This window comes from Crocodylus siamensis, unplaced genomic scaffold (genome assembly GCF_052110815.1).
Source record: "Crocodylus siamensis isolate JL-2025a unplaced genomic scaffold, ASM5211081v1 HiC_scaffold_319, whole genome shotgun sequence".
NCBI classification, from domain to species: domain Eukaryota; kingdom Metazoa; phylum Chordata; order Crocodylia; family Crocodylidae; genus Crocodylus; species Crocodylus siamensis.
This window is the reverse complement of record NW_028324729.1, coordinates 10,835-34,331: the sequence shown is the minus strand read 5'-3', so window position 1 is coordinate 34,331 and position 23,497 is coordinate 10,835. Positions and strand designations below refer to the sequence as shown.

The window sequence follows — 23,497 nt, the reverse complement described above, 5'->3', positions numbered from 1 at the left end:
CCAAACCACATTTTAGAAAGCCAATGTCAGGATATTTTTAGAGTAAATTATTGGTATTATTTACAGAATGTGTCTCAGCCTTTCTCTGGAGGAGAGGTGAGATCACAGGCTGCCCATTTCTTATTGCAGACCCCTGAATCCAGCATCATTGCTTGTCATCAAGACACCTTGCTCTGTCTCTGTCTTGGACTTTATGCTTGAAATGTTTTTGTGCCCTCCTCCCCAGGTCAGGGATGCAGTATGAGCCGAGGTCCTGCACCCATCCCAAGCCACGGATAGATACTCTCCCCAGCAAATGAGGCTTGTGGAAAAGTGAAGATTTTGATCCCCTTATCAGCATCAAAAAATGTCACCTCCTCCCCTTCGTAGTCCAGATATACCATGATTTTTCTGGGGACTTTGCTCAGAAACAGGGGCCTCAGAGGGGAGGTGCAAGCCCTATACTGACCTCCCCACATCTGCACTGCCCAGATCCCCTCCTCAGGGTTAAAACTTATCTCTCCTTTCCTCTTCAAAGATCCTTTTGGCAACCCCCACAACCCAATCTCCATTACCCTCCACCTCCACCTCCCAGTAATGTTTTCCTGAGGTGAATCCCTCACAGCCCAGCACACAACGCCACGTGTCAAATCTTTCTGGATTGTCAGGCAGATCCTGCTGTTTGTCTGCCCAATTCACACTTTTCTGATCCTTAGACAGGGTGAGGATGGGATGAGCTGTGTCTGGATCCAAAGTCACATTTTCTGTAGGGAGGGAGAGAGAACCAGAGTATTAAGTACAACCTTGTGGGAGGGCTTGCTTTTCTCAGTGATCCAGCCTGCTGTAGCCGGAAAGTGAATTTCCTTCCTCCAGGATTGCTTTGGCTTTGAATGGGAAGAGCTCTGAGATCTCAGCAAAGTGCATGGGAGATTCACTGCCCTGTCAGAAACAGCATAAGGGTCATCTGAGCCAGGCCTAGGACTCAGAATCAGTGGTGATATGCAGAGGGTGCACAGGAGTGCACGTGCACCCCCTGAGAGCACTGGTGCACCCCATGACCAGCCACGCTCCCTGCTTAGGCGATGGTGGGTAGGGCAGATGGGAGCACTGGTGCCTCCCCACTGCGAGTGCCAGCTAGGGAGTGCAAGCACTAGCCACTCACAAGTTGGTAAGTTTTGCCATGAGGGTACTTCCTCTGATTGGTGAGATTGGCCATGGGGGGACCCCCCATCTCAGTTGCTGACTGGTCGCTGGGGGGAGCATGTGCCCCCTCCAACTAAGGTGGCACCAGTTCCCCATGCTCAGAATCCAACCCTCCTATGCTTGTTTCTCACCAAGGAGGGGATTGGAAATCCTTGTATCTCAAATGAGATCCAGTGGAGGCTGTGAAGTGGAAAATATGTACACAGCTCACAGCGCCTGCAGTGCCTCCTTCCAATGCTCTATATTTTTTGTTCCAGCTGCCCCCTTCCTAGAATTTGACATGACATCTCCTTGCTGTGCTATGATTTCCGTAGGGTGACATGAGTAGGAAATATTCCTCTTTTAAAGAGCAACACACATTTCTACTGGTTTTAGGGTTTTTTTATGCATATGCCAGAAGACAGTCTTTGGAGAAAAAAGAAATAATCTTTTTCCCACACCACAGCCAGAAACTTCTATACGCCCCGCAAGGACCCTCTCTAATGCCACCTCAGCTTGCAGGGTGTGTGGCAGGGCATAGAGCTGCTCCGGAGCCCAGCTGAGATCTTGTGGCGGTCATGTTACCACAGTACAGCTACTGCTAAACTGAGGTTTAGTTTCCTTCCCTTGCAGCCATGGAGCAAAGCATCCACAACTTCAATTTAGGGCCCCTGTTCTATGTACACCCCCTCTAAACATCAGTGGGGAAGGGATGGACTGTGGGCAGAGAGAGCAGGCCTTAGCCCTACATAGATGAGTGTGCAATCAGCTCCATCTCATGGAGGGAAGAGCTCTCAGGAATCCCCACAGGCGCGTGCACCCGCGGAGGAGGAGGAGATGTGGTCGTGTCTGGAAGCACACTGGCATGGCTGTACTTTGGAACCTGCAGCAAACGTCATTCATATAATGCGCAGCAACATGCAGGTGCTGGTGGAGGTTTCCATGTGCTATCCACTTCCACATGTGGGGAGAAGGGACAGCATTTTCTTAAGGGAGAAGGGGATCTGGACAACGAAATATCATCTTTATTACCTTGTGTTACAGGTACAGTACATTGTCTCCAGCCTGAAATCAACAACATAACCAAAGATGAGAAAAATACTGTAGGATTCAGGAGTGTACAGTGTGATACGCTGAAGGAAAAAATAAAATGTTTCTAGAATGTCTACCCAAAGTTATGGTGGAAGAAAGAATCAGAAACATACCTAAATCACACCTAGATCATACCTCTCTGTTGTTACGTATGTAACAAATTCTTTTCCATTATATGATCCTATCATTTATGTAACCATTAAATTAAAATCACATTTTAAAACACAAGATTTATGTTGCAAATAAAAGGTTAAAAAGGTTTAAACCTGTTATCATGGAAATTGGAGAAAAATCTTCCAATAAATCTCTGGGGAGTTAGAACATGGTCCAGGCACCATTGTCTTGGGGAAACTGATGTGTATCTTTACCGTTACATCTGTGAAGGCTCTACTTAATAGATTTGACTCTGAGCATAAACTTTTATGTCAATTAAAAATACATATATGTTTTACTCAAGAAATGGCCTTTTCAGGAAAAAAGAAAGAAAAAACCCCAAACTATTTTTGTTTCAGATAAAGGTTGTTGTAAATTTTGAAATTCAATAATTAAAACATTGTTTTTTTGTTCATGAAACACTGTGTCCCCAATAAATTAATAGAGTCAAAAATTCTTCTATTTTTTCTCTACATCTCAATTAAAGTGTTTTGGGAAATAATTAAGCAGAAACATAGCCTCCTAACATTGGAAGAGACCTCAAGGGTCATCTAACTGTCTATCCCTACATCTCCACAACTACATGTTTACCAAGCTTTGAAAATTTGATTTTTGTTTATAACTAGCTGTTCATACCTCTACAGGAACGGGTGCGCAATGATTATTTGTATAGATTTATAATTTTGGAAGAAAATTTGGTCACAAATATTCATTCTGAGTTAAACTGGCAACTAAAGAGATTGCAGTTATAGATAATAAAAGATAATAGAAGTAAAAGTGCATGTCTTAGCAGAGATTAACTTAATTCAAAGGTAAAGAGCTCTGTGTGTGCGTGTGTGTGCGTGCGTGTGCGCACATGCATGTGTGTGTTGGGGGGTGGTCCTTTCCCTTTCTTTTTTCTGTTATCTCTTTCTATTATACAAGATTGTCAACATTATAGTTAGTTTTGTTTAATGAGATTCCTTTTCTTTGTTCTATTTTTCAACAGAATAGTAACTAGTATACAACCCTATACAAAAGCAAAAAATGGAAATGAGACTTACCAATTTCTGCAGTAAGTTTCCCTACAAAACAAACAAACAAAAACAAATAACCACCATGTTCCAGAGATTCTCCCTCCTGGTTACCTGATCAAAGGCCTAAATTTGTTATCTATGTAATTTATAAATGGTGCAGTTATAGATAATAAAAGATAATAGAAGTAAAAGTGCATGTCTTAGCAGAGATTAAATTAATTCAAAGGTAAAGAGCTTGTGTGTGTGTGTGTGTGTGTGTGTGTGTGTGCGCGCATGCGCACATGCATGTGTGTGTTGGGGGGTGGTCCTTTCCCTTTCTTTTTTCTGTTATCTCCTTCTATTATACAAGATTGTCAACATTATAGTTAGTTTTGTTTAATGAGATTCCTTTCCTTTCTTCTATTTTTGCAACAGTATAGTAACTAGGATACAACCCTATACAAAAGCAAAAAAGGGGAAATGAGACTTACCAATTTCTGCAGTAAGTTTCCCTAAAAAAACAAACAAACAAACAAATATTCACTGCGCTCCAGAGATTCTCCCTTATGGTTACCTGATCAAATTTGGTATCTATGTAATTCATAAATGGTGCAGAGGGATGTAGCTGATTTATAGGAAAGCTCAGCAGATACATGTAGCAGGTTTTTTCTTTGGGGGGTTATGGCCTTCAGTACTGGAATCCTAATAATCAACAAGGGGAAGTTGAATAAGGGGTTACTATATTTACTTGCACACCACATGTATTTTCCCCCTCCAATCAGCCTTCCAAAACTGGGGTGCATATTTTAAGCTGACAAGCTGAATTCTCTTCACTGGCATAGCAGAGAGGAGCAGAGCACACAGACACTGTCTTATGGGAGCCAAGATGCTGCCACTTTTCCCTGGAGCTGCAAACAGCAGAAGCAAAGTGTAGTATTAACCCCCTCAAAGCTATTGACTGAACACTGTAGCCTGTGCCTGAGGGAGCAACTGAACTGGCTCAAGGCAAGTGAGCTGCTGCATTCAGCCTGGAGTATCTTGATGAGACGTGTGTTGTGGAAACAACACTTTATTATTTACAGGAACCTATATAGGGAACTATTGACAGTCTACCCTTGCAAGGGGCTGGGGCCTAGCCTTGTTGTTGTCCTGCCACACCAGAAAGTCCCTGCTTCCTTGACCAGACTTTCTCCTGGCTTGCCACATTTTCAGGACACTCCATATTTCTAGGAGGACTTACTCTTTCTCACAGAGTTGGCTGTGACTCTGGAAAAAAGTCATTTTTTATAGATTCTGCCTTCCAAAAACAAGATGTGTGTTCATAGGGGGCTGTAACAGTGACATAAATGGAACTTGTGACGATATTGGTGAGAGCCCTGCCCCAGGGGGATGTTTCAAGCCACACAGGTTGGGGCAAATTATCATCAGATGACTACAAAACCATCAAGAAAAGATACGGAGGGGATGAAGAGGAATTGGTAAAACCATGATTAAACCACCACCCTGACATAGAAGTGGCAGTTTGGGATACACGTAGAGATTGCTTCAGTTGAGCAAAGAAAGAGAATTGTGGGGATTTTCCTGAACAATGGTTGCCTGACTTAAATAGGCTTCCCATACAGGCTATTTCTCACAATTTATATTAGACAAGTTGGAAATAATGTCATAAGAAAGGACAATAGATGAGAGAGAACAGTGCTGGAAGTATCAAGAAACAGAAGTCTAAATTTAATTTCTCTTTACGCACCTAAAAAATACGACACAGCCGTGTAACTGCAGTTTGGGCGCGTGCACACCCTTCCAGCTTCTAGTTCACCCCACAGTGATGTTATATCACTTGCTGCCTTCGACTGCTGGGAGCAAAATGGAGTGGGGGGAGGCACAGCCACCTGGGTTATAGCCGAATAGCACACTGGTAAGGACATTTGTCCATCACTTCAAGGCGCATCTCCTACTTCACAGAAAGGTGTTCAAAGCACCCAGTCACAGGCTGAAGTCTCTCCAGCCCTTTTCTTGGCTGTGCAGAGAAAGAGACAACAGTAGCAGAACAGTGGGTGGGCAAGCGGGGCTTGAGCCACAGGCAGTGCCTAAGGGGTGGGCCAGGGACGGAGGTAGGGGAACACGTCCCCCTTCCCCCTGCACTCTGCACCTTTCCTGCAGGTCCAGCTCCGGCGGGGGCGGGGAGAATGGCCGAGACTACGAGAATCGCGGGTGCAGAAGACGACCCAAGTGGAAGCCTGCCCCTCTAGGCAGATGCACAGTGCAGGAGCAGAGGTTGGTGGTTCATTTCTATTGGGGGAGATTTCACTTTGGTTTTTTTTATGCTGAAAACCAGTGGGGAATTGCCCTCAGCAGCAGTGAAGCACCAGCTGCTGCTCCTGCATCACGTGCCACTTATGCCCAACATGTAGCACTAACCAGTTATGCCTCTGGGTCATAAGTGGAGCCAGGAGGAAGAGACTATCCCAGATGGTGGCAACACACAGAAATGGCCATGGCTTTGGAAGGGAGGAGGCCTCGGGTTCCAGCTTGGACTCTTGTTCCCAGTTGGACTGAAACTTCTCTACCCCCATCTATTTTATCCAATGAATATTAAATGCAAGGTGCAATGCATTAGCCTGAAGGGAAGAAACAAAGAGGCTGCTTAACCCCTAACCTGTGTACTGGTGCGCAGAACACTGTGCTGGGAAATCAGAGGAGTGGAGGCTCAAACCAGCTGAGAAGAACCTGAAACCTGGTTTTTCCAATTCCTGGGTGGGCACCCTAACCATCAGAAGAGAGGGCCATCTTCCTTCACTGTCTAACTTCTACTGATCGTGGATTTTTGCCCAGCTTTAATATCAGGACTTAGCTGGCCTTCAATACATACCTGCACAAACATGCAATGCAGAATGCAACACAGCTGAGCAGGTCCAGTATGTGTGCTCATACTTGTGTGCCCAAAGTTGAATTCCAGACTCTGAAAAACTGCTATTCCCCAACTACAGATATGCCATTTAAGCATATAAAGCACAATAGGATTTAGCCTCTGGTTTCTAGGCCTATCTCATCCTACTGAAGGTCAGCCACTGGGCAAGTAAGACCACAAGAATCATGGGGTCAGAAGACAATACAAGAGGGAGCCTGACTCTCAAGGCTGGGGGCTTAAAAACTCTTCTAAGAAAGGAAAATCAGGTTTGGTCTCTGCTACAAGGCCTTTGGAGCCAAGCCTGTCTAATGAAAAGGCAATGAACAGTGCTGAAAAGAAAGGACAGAACCGAAGAGCTGTCTTTTCTAGAATGTAATGATACGTGAGCAAAGAGAAAGGAGGACATCCTCCCATATTTTGCGCAAGTGCCTTGAAAAAACAGTCTGAATCAGCTGATGCCTAATTCACTGAATGGCAGTGCTGATCACTGATGGGGGTGTATAAAGAAGCTTGAGAAGGTTATCACTGCAAAGGTATCGACACCATGCGTACAGACAGCCCTCAACTTACGACTTTTTGAGTTCTGACGAACGGCCCTTACAACCTTTATCAATGGGACCCTGTTTCGAGGTTTCAACTTAATGATCCTCGATACAGTTGCGTCCAGCTGGTAAGTCTTTTGTGGTGGAGGGGGAGGGGGCAGATCAATGGCCCAGCTGGAAAGGCGGGATTGGGGCTGGGGCTGGGGCTGGGGTTGGGTTAGGGGCTGGGGTGAGCGCTACCCAGCTGGGATGGGGGGTGTGGGACAAAGGTGAGGCTCATCTGGGGGGTGTGGGGGGAGGGTGGCTCCCACTGCTGTGCGCTGCTGGTCCAGGAGGGCAAGTTGGGGGTGTGTGCCCCCAGATCTGTGTGGGGTGTGCAGGACCGTGGCTGCACTGCACTGCACTCCGGGTGGGCACAGCGGTGCTGGCAGCGAGGATTATGACCTGCCGCCACTCACCCAGGCGGGACAGGGTGGGTGCAGGATGGAGCCACAGCACCGCCTCCAGGCGAGCAGAGTGCAGTGGGGGTGCCACCTCCCACATTCCTGCACCCCCTGGATGAGCCGTGTCTTTGTCCCGCACCCCTTCCCCCAGCCCTGGCTGGGCATTGCTTGACCCAGCCCCTGTCCCCTCCCACACCCCAATCCCTCCTTCACTGCTGGGGCATCAATCTGCCCCCTTCCCTTCCGCTACAACAGATTTACCAGCTCAACACAGGTGTATCAAGCATCGTACAGGAACCAATACCCCATTTGTAACCTTGTTCCTATGAGAAAATGTATTCCAAGTTACAACGTTTTGACTTATGACACGGTTTTCAGGAACCAGTTGTGTCTTAAGTCTGAGGACTGCCTGTATTAGCAGAAGAGCTTAACTAAGTTACATCCTCAACTTCAGAAACTTGCTCAAGAAACACTGGAAAAAGTTATCTAAGTAGAAGGAGGAAGGCAGGGCTTTGCTTATTAAAAAAATAATCCAGGAAAGGAAACAGTTGATGCTAACAACTTAAGGAGGTGTCAAACATATGGCCTGCAGGCTAGATGCAGCTCATGGAGCTGCTGTAGTCAGCTTGCTGAGTTCCCTGTGACTGGGGGATGTGGCCAACCAATGAATCTGGGGTCCTTGGGCCCCTGCCACCACCCCTGGACACACTGCTGCCTCAGCCACTGGTTCTGTGGATTTAACCTGACAGGAGCCCTATGTCTGGATCTAGCACCGGGCGCAGCATCATTTGACAACTCCCTTAAGACTATCGCTTGACTACGATATGGAAGCTTCTCATCACTATCATCAAGAGATAAAAGTTGACCGAGGATGTTGAAATTGACCGTATGTTTCCTTCAGAGCAGAAAGCATGTCAAACATGTGTTTTAGGGGAAAAGAAAGCCAAAGATCTTGCTTCTTTGTTGGGTAATTATGTATAAGCATATCATAACATGTCACACAAACAGATTGTAAAAGTGCTTGCACTGATGAAAAAAAAACCATACTGAGATAGCAGGAAAGGCTCTTTGATGGCCAAGGATCCTTGCTTTCTATGATACAAAAATCCCAAATTTTCTGATTTAAAAAACTAGCCCCAAATCCACATTTTTCCATGATTAAAATGAAACACCAAATTTTATATATATAGCAGTGTTTCATTTTAATCACAGAAAAATGTGGAATTTGGGTTACTACTTTAAGTCAGAAAATTTGGGGTTTTTTATCAGAGAAACCCAGGATCCCCATTGAGGCCTATATCACCTGTTTTATGAACAATCTGAAACTATGAGCCTGTCTTCATTGTGGCAACAGGAAGCCATCAAGACATTACCAAAACATGCCCTACCCACTACATGGGAAAACGTACCAATATTTCCTTCTTGGGGCTGATTAGTGAACAGAATGGCTACAGGTTTTCCATTAATACTACCCCACCAGAAACTCTACATTTTATTTATCTGTTAGGGAACTATATTAATCTGAATTATGATCCATTTCCCTCTCCAATATTTACCTTTTATCTTAAAGAGATGAACAGTCAGGCCAATGAAAAGAAACAAAAGCACCAGAATCATACAAAGGGCTAGGATCCAGGGATTCATCCTTGGGAAAAAAAGATCTGAAAAACAGAACCCCAAAAGGACTGACATTACTATGTAAGCAGTGAAAACAAAATCAAATTGCTTCCAGTTGATATAAATTTATCTCCAACCAAACTGGGCTACACAAAAAATGAAATACGGTCATGTCTGTACTACAGAAAACACAACTGTTTAAACAAGACTCCAGCTAACATAAATTAGAGATGTAATTACTCTGCAGTGTATAGAGTATAATGGGATGTACCTAATGCCCTGGCTATATTAAAACAACAAAACAACATAAAGAAAACTTTCTCTTTTATGGGTGAATTTAAACTAGTTTATAGGTGTGACAGGCTAGCTGGCAGTGACCTGGCCCAGGGGGTTGGAAAGGGCAAAAGATGATTGGAGGACTTGGGATTCCCTTTCCGCACCAATTGGGCCCCAGAGACTCACCCTCCGTGTCCCCTGATTGGCCCCTTGGGTCACCTGGAGGGGGATAAAAGGGGCAGGGCTGACTCAGGAGAGCCCAGTGAGGGATCACCAGGAAGGAGCTTCAAAGAGCTGGCAAGAGCTGGGCCAGCGGGTGGGAGCAGTTGCCCCAGAAGAGCCTGAAGGAGCGGGACCTGCAGGCAGCAGTGGGACCCTCAGCAGCGCCGCATGCAGCCGGCAAGAGAGGCTCCCGCTGGGCTCCAGGATCCCCAAGGAGAGGCTGCAGCCAGCAGGAGGCGCCCCGGCTCCGGCAAGGATCTGAGCAGTGACCTGAGAGGTTCCCCGCTCTGCTTCCAGCTCCTCCAATCAGAGGCCAGGCAGCTCGCTGAGAGGCGGAGCTCCAGGAAGGTCACGCCCCCTAGTAGGCTGGCGCAGTGCCCCCAGTGGTGGCTGCGTGGCAGCGTTCCTGCCGACCACGTGGGAGATCTGAATTCAAGTCCCAGCTGGGGTGATTTGGGGTGAGTGAGCTAACAAGAAGCAAGTCTTCTTGCGGTGGCAAGGGGCCATTGTGTTTTCCCCACTTTTCTCCCTCTCCAGGTACCTAGGCCCTATATTTCCCTTGTGATTTGACATTTTGTATTTTGTGCCTTTTTATATTTCACCAACCCGTATTGTTTGCTCTGCTCTTTGTGTTTTATATTTTGTTAACCCTGTCTCTTGTCAATGATTGTAAGTGTCTAACCTTTGTTGAATCCTGCCCTCTTGGGGCATTGTAGTGTCCACTATACCCTCTGATTTATGCCTGTTATGCTCCCAGTATTGTTCCCTCATTAAAAGATATATGGTTCTGTTGCCACTGGTGGTCTGGCTCTGCTCTATAGGGGGAGGAGAGTCCCTACACCTCCCCCAGCGCTTGTGCACCTGCTTTGATCCTTTCAATTGGAGAGGGGGTTCCTCTTGGAGTACTGCCCGGGTTACATAGGTATGTTTGTAAAAGCCCCAGTGCAGCCACAGTTGTATTGGTAAAGCTGCACTTGTGCAGTTATAGCTTACAGCTGGGAAAATGGGCACTACAAGCCCTTCGAACAGTGCAGGAATGCATACGTATGTTCTGCAAGGCCAGCTGGATACAGCTGATGTCAGCAGAGATTCACTTGTTCTAGTATAAAGACTGTACTAGGTTCTTCTGTGTCAATAGTTAGGGATCGCACCTCTTCACACCCCAATGCACAAAGCCAGGCCAAAAGAAGTCATTTCTGTGGCTTAGACTGTTTCAGCTGATGGGGACAGTGAAAGCACCAGAAGCAGAAGCCCACGACTGCCAGCCTGCCTGCATGCGCTATGGGGGTGCTCTGCTGGGCCAGCTACTTAGCAGAACTACATAGAGATTTCTTTGCGAATCAAGGTCTGTTCCACAGTTACAGGACAGTTTTTGCACGCTTGTTTGGTTGTAATGCCCACTGGAGTGAGGCTTCATTGTTATTCAGGCACTGGAAGATAGTTAACCCATATCTCTTGCTCGTGTGTGGGTTTGCTTGTTTGACTTTCCTTTTAAGACGGTGGAAGACTCTGCTTTAGACAAGACAGTGGGCTGTAAATGCTGGCAGGAAGGCTATGCAGTGGGAAGGCAGTCTGAATATGAAGGCTTAGGTGTTACAGGCTCTCACCACATGGGAAACAATAATAAGAGGGGAGAGAAAAATAGCTTCGTTTGCATACTTAAAGTTACTGCTAACTATACGGAGTACAATTTTCAGCATTTGGTGAAACACCCTCCTTTATCCACACTGAATTGTACACACATGTTCACAGGAAGGGGGGACTGTTTAGAAACCACATAGCATCATATACTGAGGCTCTGTCCCACCTGCAAAACCATGTGATAATTACAACCGCCAAGATAACACCATCTTCAAAAGAAACCTCTTTTTCTGTTGGAGGAAAAAATCCAGAGTAAATCCACAAAGACCCTTTGTTAATAAAGGATTAATGTTGCCTGTTGCTATTCGGTGCCTTCCAAAACGCTGCCTTTACCTAAGTCCATCTTTTAAGGGTCCAGTGTTCCCGGTCATTTGGTTTATTGGTGTAATTTTAGATAATCAGACAAACTTTAACTTGTTATTTATGATACATAAGTTCCTAGAGGCTCCTTTGCACTAGACCCAGAACACATAAGTTAAGAGATGACGACTTCACCAGGAGTTTACAACCCAAGTAGACATGACAAAGTGTTGGGAAAAAAGTAGGGGCTGTAAATAACCTTCTTGTCCTTATTGTACAGATGGAGAGGCAGGAACAGGAGAGTTGATTCACTTTCCTAGGTGATGCAAATAGATGTAACAGGACAAAGAAGTGACTTTGTGTCGCCTGGGTGCTGGGTCACTGATTCAAGAACATGTTTGTTCTTTCACTTCGGGTTACTTTGCACATTGCACAACGATAGCAACAACCAGTGAGTGGCTTTGTCTTAACTGACCTGATATGTAAACTGTTGACTCTCTCTCATGATTGGTATGTCTGTTCTGGATACAACAGGACAACTCCTGATTGGTATGCTGCGTAAGAATGATAGAGGCTTGTATTCCAAACAAGCCATCCTCCACTTCAGATTTTCTTACAGAGAGCGATTGTAAATGCTTCCCAGTAGCATCTCTCCACAGCACCTCTGGTTCAGGGTACCAGCCAGTAGACTGACAAACTACTCGAATCCCTCCATCCTGATAATCCTCAATAGAGATGTGTGGATTGGAGCCTAAACCTGGAGGAGAATGGCAGGCATGTGTTAATTCTCCAATCAACTTGCATAGATATTCTGCAGAAAAGATAACACTTTGAGCAATCAATGGGCAGATTAAATGGATACTCTTTCTGGATTCCTTCTACCCATAGGCAGAGCAAATTACGCAAACGTTAACAATTCTTGATTGGTTGAGGGACCTTTATCTTCATTACAGCACAATCCTTTGCTTTGAGCCCAGAGCTCCTGAGTGAATTTATTCACTGCACACAGACATGCTTTAAGGAGATGAAGTAAATAAACTCACTCCCATTTCTCATATAGTTGTTGGAGAGACAGAGGTAAGAGGGCTGTTTCCTTTCTCCGGAAGTGCCCAGCTGAGGTTTCTGCAAGAGTCCAAGCTACAATTTACACTGTCGTCGGCACCTTCCTGACTACAGGCTGCCACCAGCTCAGCCACGTAGCAAAGGGCTTGTGTATGCTCCATAATGAGGCAAATAACACTAAGAAAATTCTGGATTTCAGATCACCAATTTCTAATCCATACACAAAGGAGACCTGTAGGACTCCAAATATTAGATCCTGTTTTGCAAAGGGGTAACAAAAGCTTCAACCCAAATATATGTGAAAAATCTAGTGTGTGCGAAATAAGCTTCAAGATGCTTTTACTCATAAATGTAGGGAAAACACAGAGATTAAAAAAAAAGGGGAGGAGGGAGCGAGTTCCATCCGCATCTTCCAGTAAAACATCCCTCTTTGGGTTGACTTAATCCATAGAGCTTGAACTCTGCATAATTTACAGGCCATCTTTTTCCTTGTGTTTTACTACTGAGATTTGTTGAGTTTTCTGTCCAAAATATATCTGTCCCTAGGGACCTAGGAGAAAATTATTAATGTAAAAAAATGCATGTAAACACTGAGAGGATGTTTTGAGGCCTGCTTTGTGCATATGTGTGTGTGTGTGTGTGTGTGTGTGTCTTGTGAAGTTACTTTACAAAGTGTGTGCACTTGGGACCATGTCCATATAAGGTTCAGCCATGTGCTAGATCCTCACATTACCTCTGGTCAATGCAGTGTATACTGCACATTACCCAAGATGCGTAATTCATAGGTTATATGAAGCTGTTACAGCCCAACCTACAGTGTTTCTTTTACTGAGGCTGTAGACACTCATGCTTTTGACCCTGGAGTTCACTGGTCCAAACCCTGCTGTGAGCTGTGATGGGGTTGTCATAGGAATGTGATGATACTGCAGCCACTGCTATGAATTTCTCCAGCTGCAGATTTAAATGACTGCAGGAGCCAGTCTTTCGACTCATTGTTTACTGCAGGGGTGTCAAAGATACAGCCCATGGAGCTATTTCATCTGGCCCTGGTGCTGTGTGTGGGTCTTGAAATGATGCATAGGAGGCGTGCTGGATGGCCCCCATATGCTGCACATGGCACCTGCTCCATCTCACCTCCTGCACAGCCCAGCCATGTGGCGGGTGGAGCAGGACTGAGCCTCACACGGTGCCCACTCCAGATCCAGGATGTGGGGCCAGTCTAGTCCATGGGTGGGCCCCCTGCCACTCATCCAGCCTGCAGACCTGGATGAGTTTGATATCCCTGTGGTACTGTATATACAACTGCGCTGAATCCAACACAAAGCCGGCATGACTCTCTGTGCCTCCAGCTTGATTTTCACACTCATCTCAATATTTCTGTAACACTGACTGAAGAGCTAGGAACAGAGCAGTTTGTCCCCACAATCCTGTATGTGTCACATCCTCCCAAAATGACACGTTAGGTTTTTATTTGACTGTTTGGAAGATTATCAGAGAGTAATAGTGGTCCATAGCGTTAAGTTTATGTAGAATTGTAATCCATTTTTTTCTCTACTGCAGAAAGATGCAGGCTGCCATTTCTTTACCACATCTCATACTCTTATCACTGTCAGTAGAGAAAATAGGCTAATCTAAAGAGCAATTCTAGATACTGACTGGAAATCATTCTCCCCTCCCCCCACTACAACAAATTAAAAAACACAATTTTTGTCACGCTGAGTTTGTGAAAGTGTAGCTGCATTTGTATTTTTATGAGGCTAGCCACTTTGTTTTTAAATTCTTCGAGCAATATCTACAACAACTAACTGAAAATAGACACTTCCCACAGGAATACGCTTCTTGATGAAATAACCTTTTTCCAACTTCAGTGTTTTTTAAGGAAAAATACTGACCAACTCTAATACTTACAAACAAAACAAAGTAGCAAACCAAATCTGCCCAGTACAACTCATCTCCAAAAGAAATCTTAACGTAAGCTACTTACAAGTCTGGTAAAACCACCCCACTCCAGGCTTCTTACCTGCGATCTTCAGCTCCAGTGTGGCTCCTGCATAAAAAGTACTTGACTGAAAAAAACATTCGTATTGTCCCTCGTCGGAGGGTCTGACGTTACGTATTCTCAAAGCAACACTTCCATTGGCAATGTTCTCCTTGAGAAACTCTGTCCTCCCCTGATCTTGTGGCGTCTGAAACTCAGCACGATCCTTTTCATCACCGTACAGCTGTCCAGCTGATAAGGGTTGGGGCCGTGACCACGTCACCTCCATGTTCTCAGCACTCATCCTAGGGGACAGGTAACAGGGTAACACAACGTCCTCACCCACGATGGCAGTGATAGGGGTGGCAGGTCCAAGCACTGTGAACTCGGCTGTGAAATATTGCCAAGGGAAAGCAAAAGTAAATGTAGGTGGTCAGCGATAATCAGAAGAATTAAGAGGGTCAACAATTTTGGTGCTAAATATTGGCTGTATCAAATACACATCCACATGGCCTGCGCGTTGGCCTTTGTATTTATAAATGAATATTGTGACTGTGCGCTGCTCAGTCTACTAGGAAAGAAGGCATTTCAATGACTGTCACCAGGGAGCAGAGCCAGCGTGGGCCAGGTTCAGAGGAGCTGAATCTGGATGATAATCTTAAGACATTGCTAGCACACATGTACTGGGCTGGGTTCCCAAAATGCAGTGAAGGAAAACCCGCTGTCCTGTCCACCACTGACATCCAATAGACGAGTGGTTACCATATCCCCTCAGGCAGCGGGATATTTTACTTTTTTGTTTCATTTATCTATAGGGATTCAAACCCAACTCTTAGAATAACAACCTCACCACCAGGAAAAAAAACGCTATTTTAAGAGAGGGGGACTTCCAGTCTCTCTTCGGTATGCCCAGGGACCGAGCTTTTCTGAACTCAAGACTAGCATGTAAACAAAGCTCGCACTTATTTCGTGCCTCTAGCGCCCTGAACTCTGATTTATATTTTGCAAAATGGAAGAACGTGCACAGGAAGACAAAGTGCCTTTTCCACAGCATATATACAGAGAGACCAGCGGGCGTTCCGGGGAAGATCTGTAGTCATGTAGACGTGACTCTCCTCAGCAGGAGACAGCATTCGATTGGGTGTCTCGCACCTTGCCGAAGTGCGCCAAGCACTGGAGGACTGGAGGGCGCTACCGGCCGCCCCTCCCCCAGCCAAGCTTCAGCGGCACGCAGCAGGCTCACCTGGCAGGGCTTGGGTTGAGCCCCGGGCTTGAGATCCTGATGTTTTGATTGGTGGAGCCCATCCACCAACCAGAAGGCAGCAAGAGAAATAAAGCCACGCCCCTCGCCGGGGGGAGGGGGAGAAGAGCTCCCCGGACCCGGTTGAAGACCGGAAGCGGCCGGCCCGGAAGACGTCGGGGCGGCGCCTGGAGCGCATGGAAGGAGCTGCGTGCCCCGGCGGGGCAGCTGCAGCCAGGGACTCGAGACGAGCGGGGCTGAGGACAGGTGGGGCGCTCTCCCCCAGCGGGCACGGGGCCCAAGGCTCCTGCCGCGGCCCCTGGGAGCAGTGCGAGCCCCTCGGGCTGCTGACAGCGCGGAGGGGCGGCGCACGGAGACCCGGCTCTGGGAGCGGTGCAGGACTGCGCGGGCCCGTCGCGGAGCGCGGTTCAGCGCGTGGAGCCCGGGCTTTGGGAGCTGCAGGCGCGGCTCAAGCCTGCAACCCCGGACTGAGCCTCGGGAGCCAGGGAGCAGCGGAGGCTGTGTGGGTTAGCCACCCAAACAGGATGGACGGCCGGAGCCTGAAGGGCCCAGCCTGTGCTAAAAGAGCCCTCAGTGCCTACGCCAGGGAATGGGGAAATAGCAGCGCTGCAGCGCGAGGCCCAGCGCCCAGAAGCCAGCAGCGGTGGTGCAGCAGCTGAGAGGAGCTGAGCCCTCGGTGCCCAGAGCAGGGCACAGGTGGGGAGGGACCCAGCAGCGCAGGAGAGGCCTGGAGAGGCGCTGCCGAAGAGGAGACCCCATCGAGCTGCACCCTGACCACCAGCACCTGAGGGAGCATGAGTCATTGGGCCCCTGGGCCCCACAGGGGAAAGATGTTTGGGGCAGGAAAACCCAGGGAAGGGGCTGGGTGAGCAGCCCCCTGCCTAGTCAAGGCCCTAAGGAGAGGGGCTCCTGGCGCTTCCTGGACACCCCCCAAGGGACCCCCTTGGAAGGAGGACTGTCTCTTCCCATGGGTCAGGGACTATAACAAATAGATGTTATTAAGACTGTTTATGTTTGCACCTTATATTTTGTAATGGAAGTGTTGTATTGTGATGTTGTAAATAGTGTTATTTAGGGTTTGACCTTGGTTATTGGTTAATGTTCACTGTGTAAATATTATATACATAAACATAAAACTAAATATTATATACATATAACTCAGTAAATTGTATATAGTTAACAACTTTGGGCTTGGGCTAACTCTACAGAGGGAAGAGGGATCTTCTCGAAATTCTGGCATCCCTCTCACAGCACCCCCTCCTGCCTACCCATCCCAGCCAACTGAGAATAGGGCACACCCTTGGGAGTAGCCAGGTTACAGACATATTCAGATTCTGAAAGAAAAGGTATAAGGACCTTATACCAGGGGATGGTTAAGGACTTTCTCCTGCTGAGGGGTGGATGCCTCCTTGCAGCCCTGAGTAAAGCACCTAAATCTGGGAGAGGAGTTTGATTTAACACACACACGTGTCCCCTCTGAATTTCTTTATCACCTCACTATTCTGGTTTCTTTGGATCCCATTATGACATGACTCAGAGTGTGTTAGTACCTTTTGGGGGAGACTGGCCTCAATTACTTCAAACCATAACATCTATACTCCCTGCTTACATTATTTGCAGCTCTGTCCCCATGAAGCCCAGAAGAAGAAGAGACAAGCAATAGATGGACTGATTCCTAGAAGGGCTCTGTCAGGGGTATGACTGGGATATAGGCAGTAAGTGCTTGGTCCCAGAGTCACAATCCAGGAGATCAGGACCACACAAGGTCAGGAAGAAAGGGCCACAACTAGAGTCAAAGGATCAGCAACAGGCAGGGCAGGAGGCTGAGGTGTGTAACAGACTGGGACACAGGTGGTCACCCTGGCTGGCACTACATGCTGGGGGTGGGGAGAAAGTCAAGATCAAGAGACAGGGACCTAAACCAATACCACTAGCCAGGGGGTATGGAGCAGGAAACTATAGCTGTGTGGGACTGGGGTGTGGAGAGCCATCAAGCTAAGTCATGAGCTGGTTATCAGGGAACAAAAGTTTATTAGTCTGGAGCACAGGGGATCAAGGAGCCAGCAAGGCAGTCTGGAACAAGGAGCCAGTAGAGAGGAACCAGCAATCAGGAACAGCAGTGAAACCAGAAAACCTGACCTAGGACACTAGGAACCAACAGCCAGGGTCTAGGGACTAGGAAACCAGAAAATTAAAGGTAGCCACTAAGTGTAAGAAATCAGCAACCCAAGGATAGATAAGGCATCAATTCTATTGTGTAGGTTGCTGGATGTTGAAAGGGCTCCTGCTTATAAGCAAGAAGCCATGCCCATGCAGGCAGCTGGGGCTAGTTGGACTGCTATCAGCTAGGTAACAAGGGCTGGCTGGATGCAATTCAGTAGCCTCCTTGTGCTGACAAGCTCTTCTTGATATAAACAGGAAGCTTAATTGAGCCTTTTCAGGAGTTATAGCCACAGCTTGTCTCTTCCTCTATGTTTTACCCTAATTGTGAGCAATGGAGATGGGATGCAGAGGTGCACTGGGGGCCTGCCTCTGCTTCATCCTGCCTCGCTTGGGTGAATACTGAACAAGCTGCAGGAGAGGTGGGGGATGGAAAGCTCAGCTGTTCACATTGGGGGTGTTGACAATATTCAGCAAGGTAGAGCTAGAGAAAATGCCTAGAGGGAGACTCAGTAGCAATAAAGACTTACTTTTACTCCCTTCTCGCTCTCTCTCTACACTTTCTCAGGGAACCTAGTAGGCAGAGTCTTCATTCTCCGCTCAGCACTCGGTACTAGGATCCTTCTTTAGAGCTGAGCACAGGAGTAACTCCATCCACAAGAACCACAGGCCTGATATGGCATCTGTCTGTCTAGGTCTCCCAGAAATTTCAGTTGCTTAGCACTTCTCTTTTTTGCCTTATCTTATGAACGCTGTTTGAGGAATCTGTCTTGGGGTACAAAGACCTCCACTGGCACAATGAGGTTCTGAATTTGAGCCCAGGGCTCTGATGCTTCTCAGCAAAAAAGAAACCTCATAGTATTATGGCTTTAATGCTGCTACTACTACTACTACTACTCCTACTACCACCACTTAAAAAGCACCCCCAGACAAATACTGTCAACTAAACATCAGTCCTACAAACAGTTTCTTATTAATTTAAAAAACAAAACAAAACATGCTGACCTCAACAAAACTGCAAGCAGGTGGGTAAGCTAGAAACAATGAAGCAACAAAAGCAGCTGTAGTCGCTATTGAAAAAAACAAACAAAAAACTATGGGAAAAAGAGGAGATTTTCTTTCAAAGTGGGGGGAATAAAATGAGCCAAATAAGAACCTGTTTCTGCTTCTGTGGCGCTGGGGCTGTCATGGCAAAACCTTGTAAACCTGACAACATGGCCAGAAGATCTGAGCTTTCACAAATGGAGTTACAGCTCATAAGTAAAAGCATAATGCACATTGAAGGAAAGAGAAGTCTTACCTGAGTCCAGCTGATGAAGAGGGAAAGAAATGAAGAAAATGATGAAGCTGGGAAGAGAATCCCAATGGAGGACGGGAATTTTACGTTTCATTCTAGTTTTCTCAAGTGAACGGAAGAGGTAGTGGTGTTTGTGGTAGTGGAGCTGTCTCTCTGAAGAGTCAGATACCAGACTTTCCTCTTACATTGGGTTTGTGGGTCTCCTTCTCTATCTCTCTTCAGCAACTTTGAAAGTGAATGAAGAAAATCAGCAGCAGTCCCAATAGATTCCTGCTTAGGGTGTAGACATATGTAATCTTAAAGAAATACCTATAATCCAAATGAGATTGATATTTTTATTCCCACAAAAGATGAGGCTTTCTCTCTGTGTTCATGTTGACTTTTCTAGTAGATAGTAAACCTTTTCTTTTTCATTATGAGTATTTTACTTGCCAAAAGAATCCATGTTTTCATGGCAGCTCCTGCATTGTTTGTCGACTAGAAGCCCGAATCATTTTAACCTTCAGACTCTAGCAATAAAACATGGTATGTTCCTCAATTTCAACGTTCTTAAAGAGCCAAAGCTTATCTCGTTTGCATTAATTCAGTTCTTGCTATAGAAAGAGAAGAATAACACAAATGATGTTATAAAGTGCAAAGTGTATAACAAGTAACTGAAACAACCTTGTAAGAGGGATGTCTTTACTTTTAACTAAAAGTTAACCACAACTGTGTCAAATGGCAACAACATGAAATCTTTCTTGATATTGAACCAAATAGCTACGTATCCTTTGTATGTTTTGGTATTTATCCTAATTAATAGTACAGTATTAAGTTCATATTTTAACCTGTGAATAAGATTCTTCAAAGCAATTAGTCAGAGTTTTTTAATACAACTTTGTTTTCCTCTAGGCTTGCAAAATAGCTAAGCATGTGATCAGTAGGACCCAGGTAGAAATCACAGATAATAGGGCTGTGCAAAGCTTGGGATCACGACTTCAGATTCAGAGATGATTCAGAAAATTTGGAGGCCAAATCTACGAATCTAAATCGAATCGCTAGAAGCTGAAGCTTTCCAAATAGATTTGGAGCTTCTGAATCGATTTGGAAAATACTCGGCAATTCAGAGGGCTGTCTGAATGGGGAAAGAGAAACTTAGAAGGAGGAAGGGGAGTAGGGTGGGGAGAGGGATCAAGGTGGGGAGGACTGACATCTCTAGCTGGCCAGTGAGCATGATTTCTCTCTGACTGCCCTTCCAATTACAGTGTCTGGGGGGGGACATAGAAACAGCATAAAAGCCTCTGTCTGTAGGCTTGCCGCGCCTTTTGTGAGCTGGTTCTGAGTGAGCAACAGTGTCAGAAAGGTACTGTGCTGCCTGGCTTGCTTCTTAGTCAGTCAGCTGCCTGCTCTGTTTTGTTCTTAGAAAGGATTGGATAGGATTTACCTTAGCTTAGCTTAGTTTAACTTAGACTCTCTTTACTTACTACTATCCAATTCATTTCTTTCAATTTAAATTTGTTCTCTTTTTTTTGGAAACTTAAAAAAAAGAAAGCTCAGTGTTTTCCCTGGCAGTGTGATCCATCACTGTGCAGGGAAGCACACATTGCACACACTTATACACACATAGAAGATGAAAAATCAGATATTCATAGAAAAAGAAGCTAGTCAGATTATATATAGTAGTTATTAGTTATTAATATTATTATAGTTAGTTTACATGCATATTTGTTCTCTTTTGCTTCTGTTTTTTGCAATACTTTTAAAACAGAAAGCTCAGTGTTTTCCCTGGCAGTGTGATCCATCACTATGCAAGGAAGCACAATTACACACACTCATACACATCATAGAAGTCATATATTCACAGAAGATGTCTGTAATAACTAACTATATACAACCTCATGTCACAGAAGAGCAACACCCACTCTAGTTATTATTCATAATCAATAATCAGATTCATTAGCCCGCCACAGTCCACTACACACAAAACAATCTAATAATTGCACAACCCAGAAAACAAGAACCAACATCCCAGAAGAACAACACAGCTATTTATTAACACACAACACAAGCAATCTAATAATCTCACACCCCAGAGAAGAACCAAAACACAAATTTATTAATGCACAACACAAGCACTCTAATAGTCGCACACCCTAGAAAAGAGCCAACGCACAACTTTATTATCACACAACACAAGCAATCTAATCTACCACGCCTGCACTTTTAAAAAACCAATCTATAAATATTGAATATTGTTTTAGTTGTATCCAGCTTCCTCCATTAATTGCTGCATCCACCATAATAGGCCCAAGGAGAGGTAGCATATGTCTATATCTAATGGGCTGCTTAATGGTTTAGTAATCACAATAAACTAACCAGAATTCATTGGTTTAGTCTTCTGCATCTTGGACAGAAAACCACAACTGAGCTGTGGTTTTTGTTGAACCTTCTCAAGCCACTACGAAGGGTAACATCGTCTTCCCATAAGATGGATGCTCTGAGAGCAAGATCCAAGAAAGGGCTTTGGGGCCTATAGCAAGAATTAGAGCAAGGCCAAGCCCAGCAGCACCGATGGCACCTGGAACATCAGAGCAAGCACTTCTGCAGCTACTATTTTGAGTTTTTCTGGGGGAATTTGTCACCCCAACACACCTCTGCCCTGACAAGCTGCTTGCAGTGGGTTGTAGGCTTCCAGGCAGGGCCCTCCTTAGGCAGGGCTGGGCCATGTAGCCACAGCCCCATGCACATCATGTGCCAAGCTTTTGTCAGGGACCTCCTTGTTCGTTCCTCTGAGAATAAGAGTCTCAGGCTCTGGTCTCCCCATTATCGTCATTTCATATATGTTTGTATGAACCGGAAATGAGTTATAAGAGTTCCTGCTTCTGTACACGTGCTCGGGAGAGAGGGGATAAAAGCCTGCTGAGGAATGTTCCCCGCGGGCAGAGAGAGTTTGGTCTTTTGTCTTCTCTCTCTGACCCTATTTGCAAATATATACCTTTTGTATCACCAACAATGTATGCCTGAAGGATCATTAATATTCATGAGCCTCCAAAGAAACGAAGCGAGATTTTTACATCAAGATCTGGCGCCCAACGTGGGGCTCTTTGGCTGACTCCGGAGTCCATCGGCACATCGTCTCTGCCACCACGGGACGTGCGCACCGAGCCCTTTTTGGCTCCCCCCCGGGGGGGGGGGGGGGCTTGAGACGTGAGTCGGGACATCCGGAACACTAAGGGCTCCTATGCAAATTTTGTTTTTTTGGAGTCTTCAGGTACACATTTTGGGATTTGGATCGAGATCTCCGGGGTATCTGAGTGAGTATACGAATTCCCTTTTGCCCAATTTGGTTCTGGGCCCAAAACAAGAGGGGTAAACAATCACTGAGGAACTTCTGGCTCAGTTGTCATCATAAAAACTCTCTGTTATAGAGGTCTTTTGGTATTTGGTGTGCCTTGGGCACACTCTTGTGGGCAAAATGGGTATGGGTCGCTCCCGTGTAGAAAACGCTGATGCCCCTCTAAGGTGCTTATTACGTCATTTTAATAAATTTGCAAGGCCGGCCGATTACGGAGTAAAAATGAAAAAAGGTGATTTAATTAAGTTTTGTCAACTCGAGTGGCCAACATTTGGGGTCCACTGGACCCCGAAAGGATCCTTTGTGCTAAAAGAGGTGATAGCTATCCATGAAATTGTTATGCAGAATGGGTATTGGAATCAGTTTCCTTATATTGATTGTTGGTTGTGGGTGGTTCAAAATCAGCCACCTTGGATTAAGAATTACTTAGCAAAGTCTCATGTGATGGTTGTTAAGGAAAAGACTCGGGGGAGGTCGCCTGTACTCCCTGAGTCTAATGGGGGGGAAGATTCTGAATTGGCTGAGTACCGGACCCGCGCTCCGGTTGCCCTGTCAGGTAGCGAAGATGAGTCAGACGCCTCCTCGGGATCCAGTCCTTCTGCACCACCGCCCTCTCCCTTACAGAGACCACCACCGACGTACCAAAGCATACCTAATGAGTTAGAGCGTGAGCCTCAGCCAAGTGCCTCATCTGAATCGGGGAATAAGGGTTATTATTTGTGCAAGCCTGTAGAGTCACAGCCGGTGCTGAACTGCCCGATGCGAGAGGTTATTGGAGAGGGGGGCAATGCAACTTTTGTCTACACCCCATTTAGCACTTCAGATTTATTTAACTGGAAGAATCAGAGCCCCTCTTTTTGTGAAGACCCTGAAAAGATGAGGGACCTGTTTCAATCTATTGGGCAGACTCATCGACCCACTTGGGCTGATGTCCAGATGATGCTCCAGACCCTCCTAACCCCGGAGGAGAGGAGATTAGTGTTGGGAACAGCGGAACGTATTGCGGCAGCCAGAGTTGAGTCAGAGGGTGCTGCTGGTCGTACTCTGCGTGATAC

The 23,497-nt window shown here is 46.0% G+C and overlaps 1 protein-coding gene across 1 annotated transcript; it reads right to left on the bottom strand.

The window, feature by feature from the left end:
• Positions 1–344: 344 nt before the first annotated feature.
• LOC149851728 (butyrophilin subfamily 1 member A1-like) lies at positions 345–20,952 on the bottom strand. Its single transcript, XM_090030443.1, has 8 exons — positions 15,634–20,952; positions 14,433–14,780; positions 11,826–12,107; positions 8,851–8,955; positions 3,893–3,913; positions 3,450–3,470; positions 2,194–2,226; positions 345–743 (listed from the first exon to the last, which is right to left on the bottom strand). The coding sequence occupies exons 1-8, from the start codon at positions 15,827–15,829 to the stop codon at positions 487–489; spliced, it is 1,263 nt and encodes a 420-aa protein (XP_089886569.1). The 5' UTR covers positions 15,830–20,952; the 3' UTR covers positions 345–486.
• Positions 20,953–23,497: the final 2,545 nt, after the last annotated feature.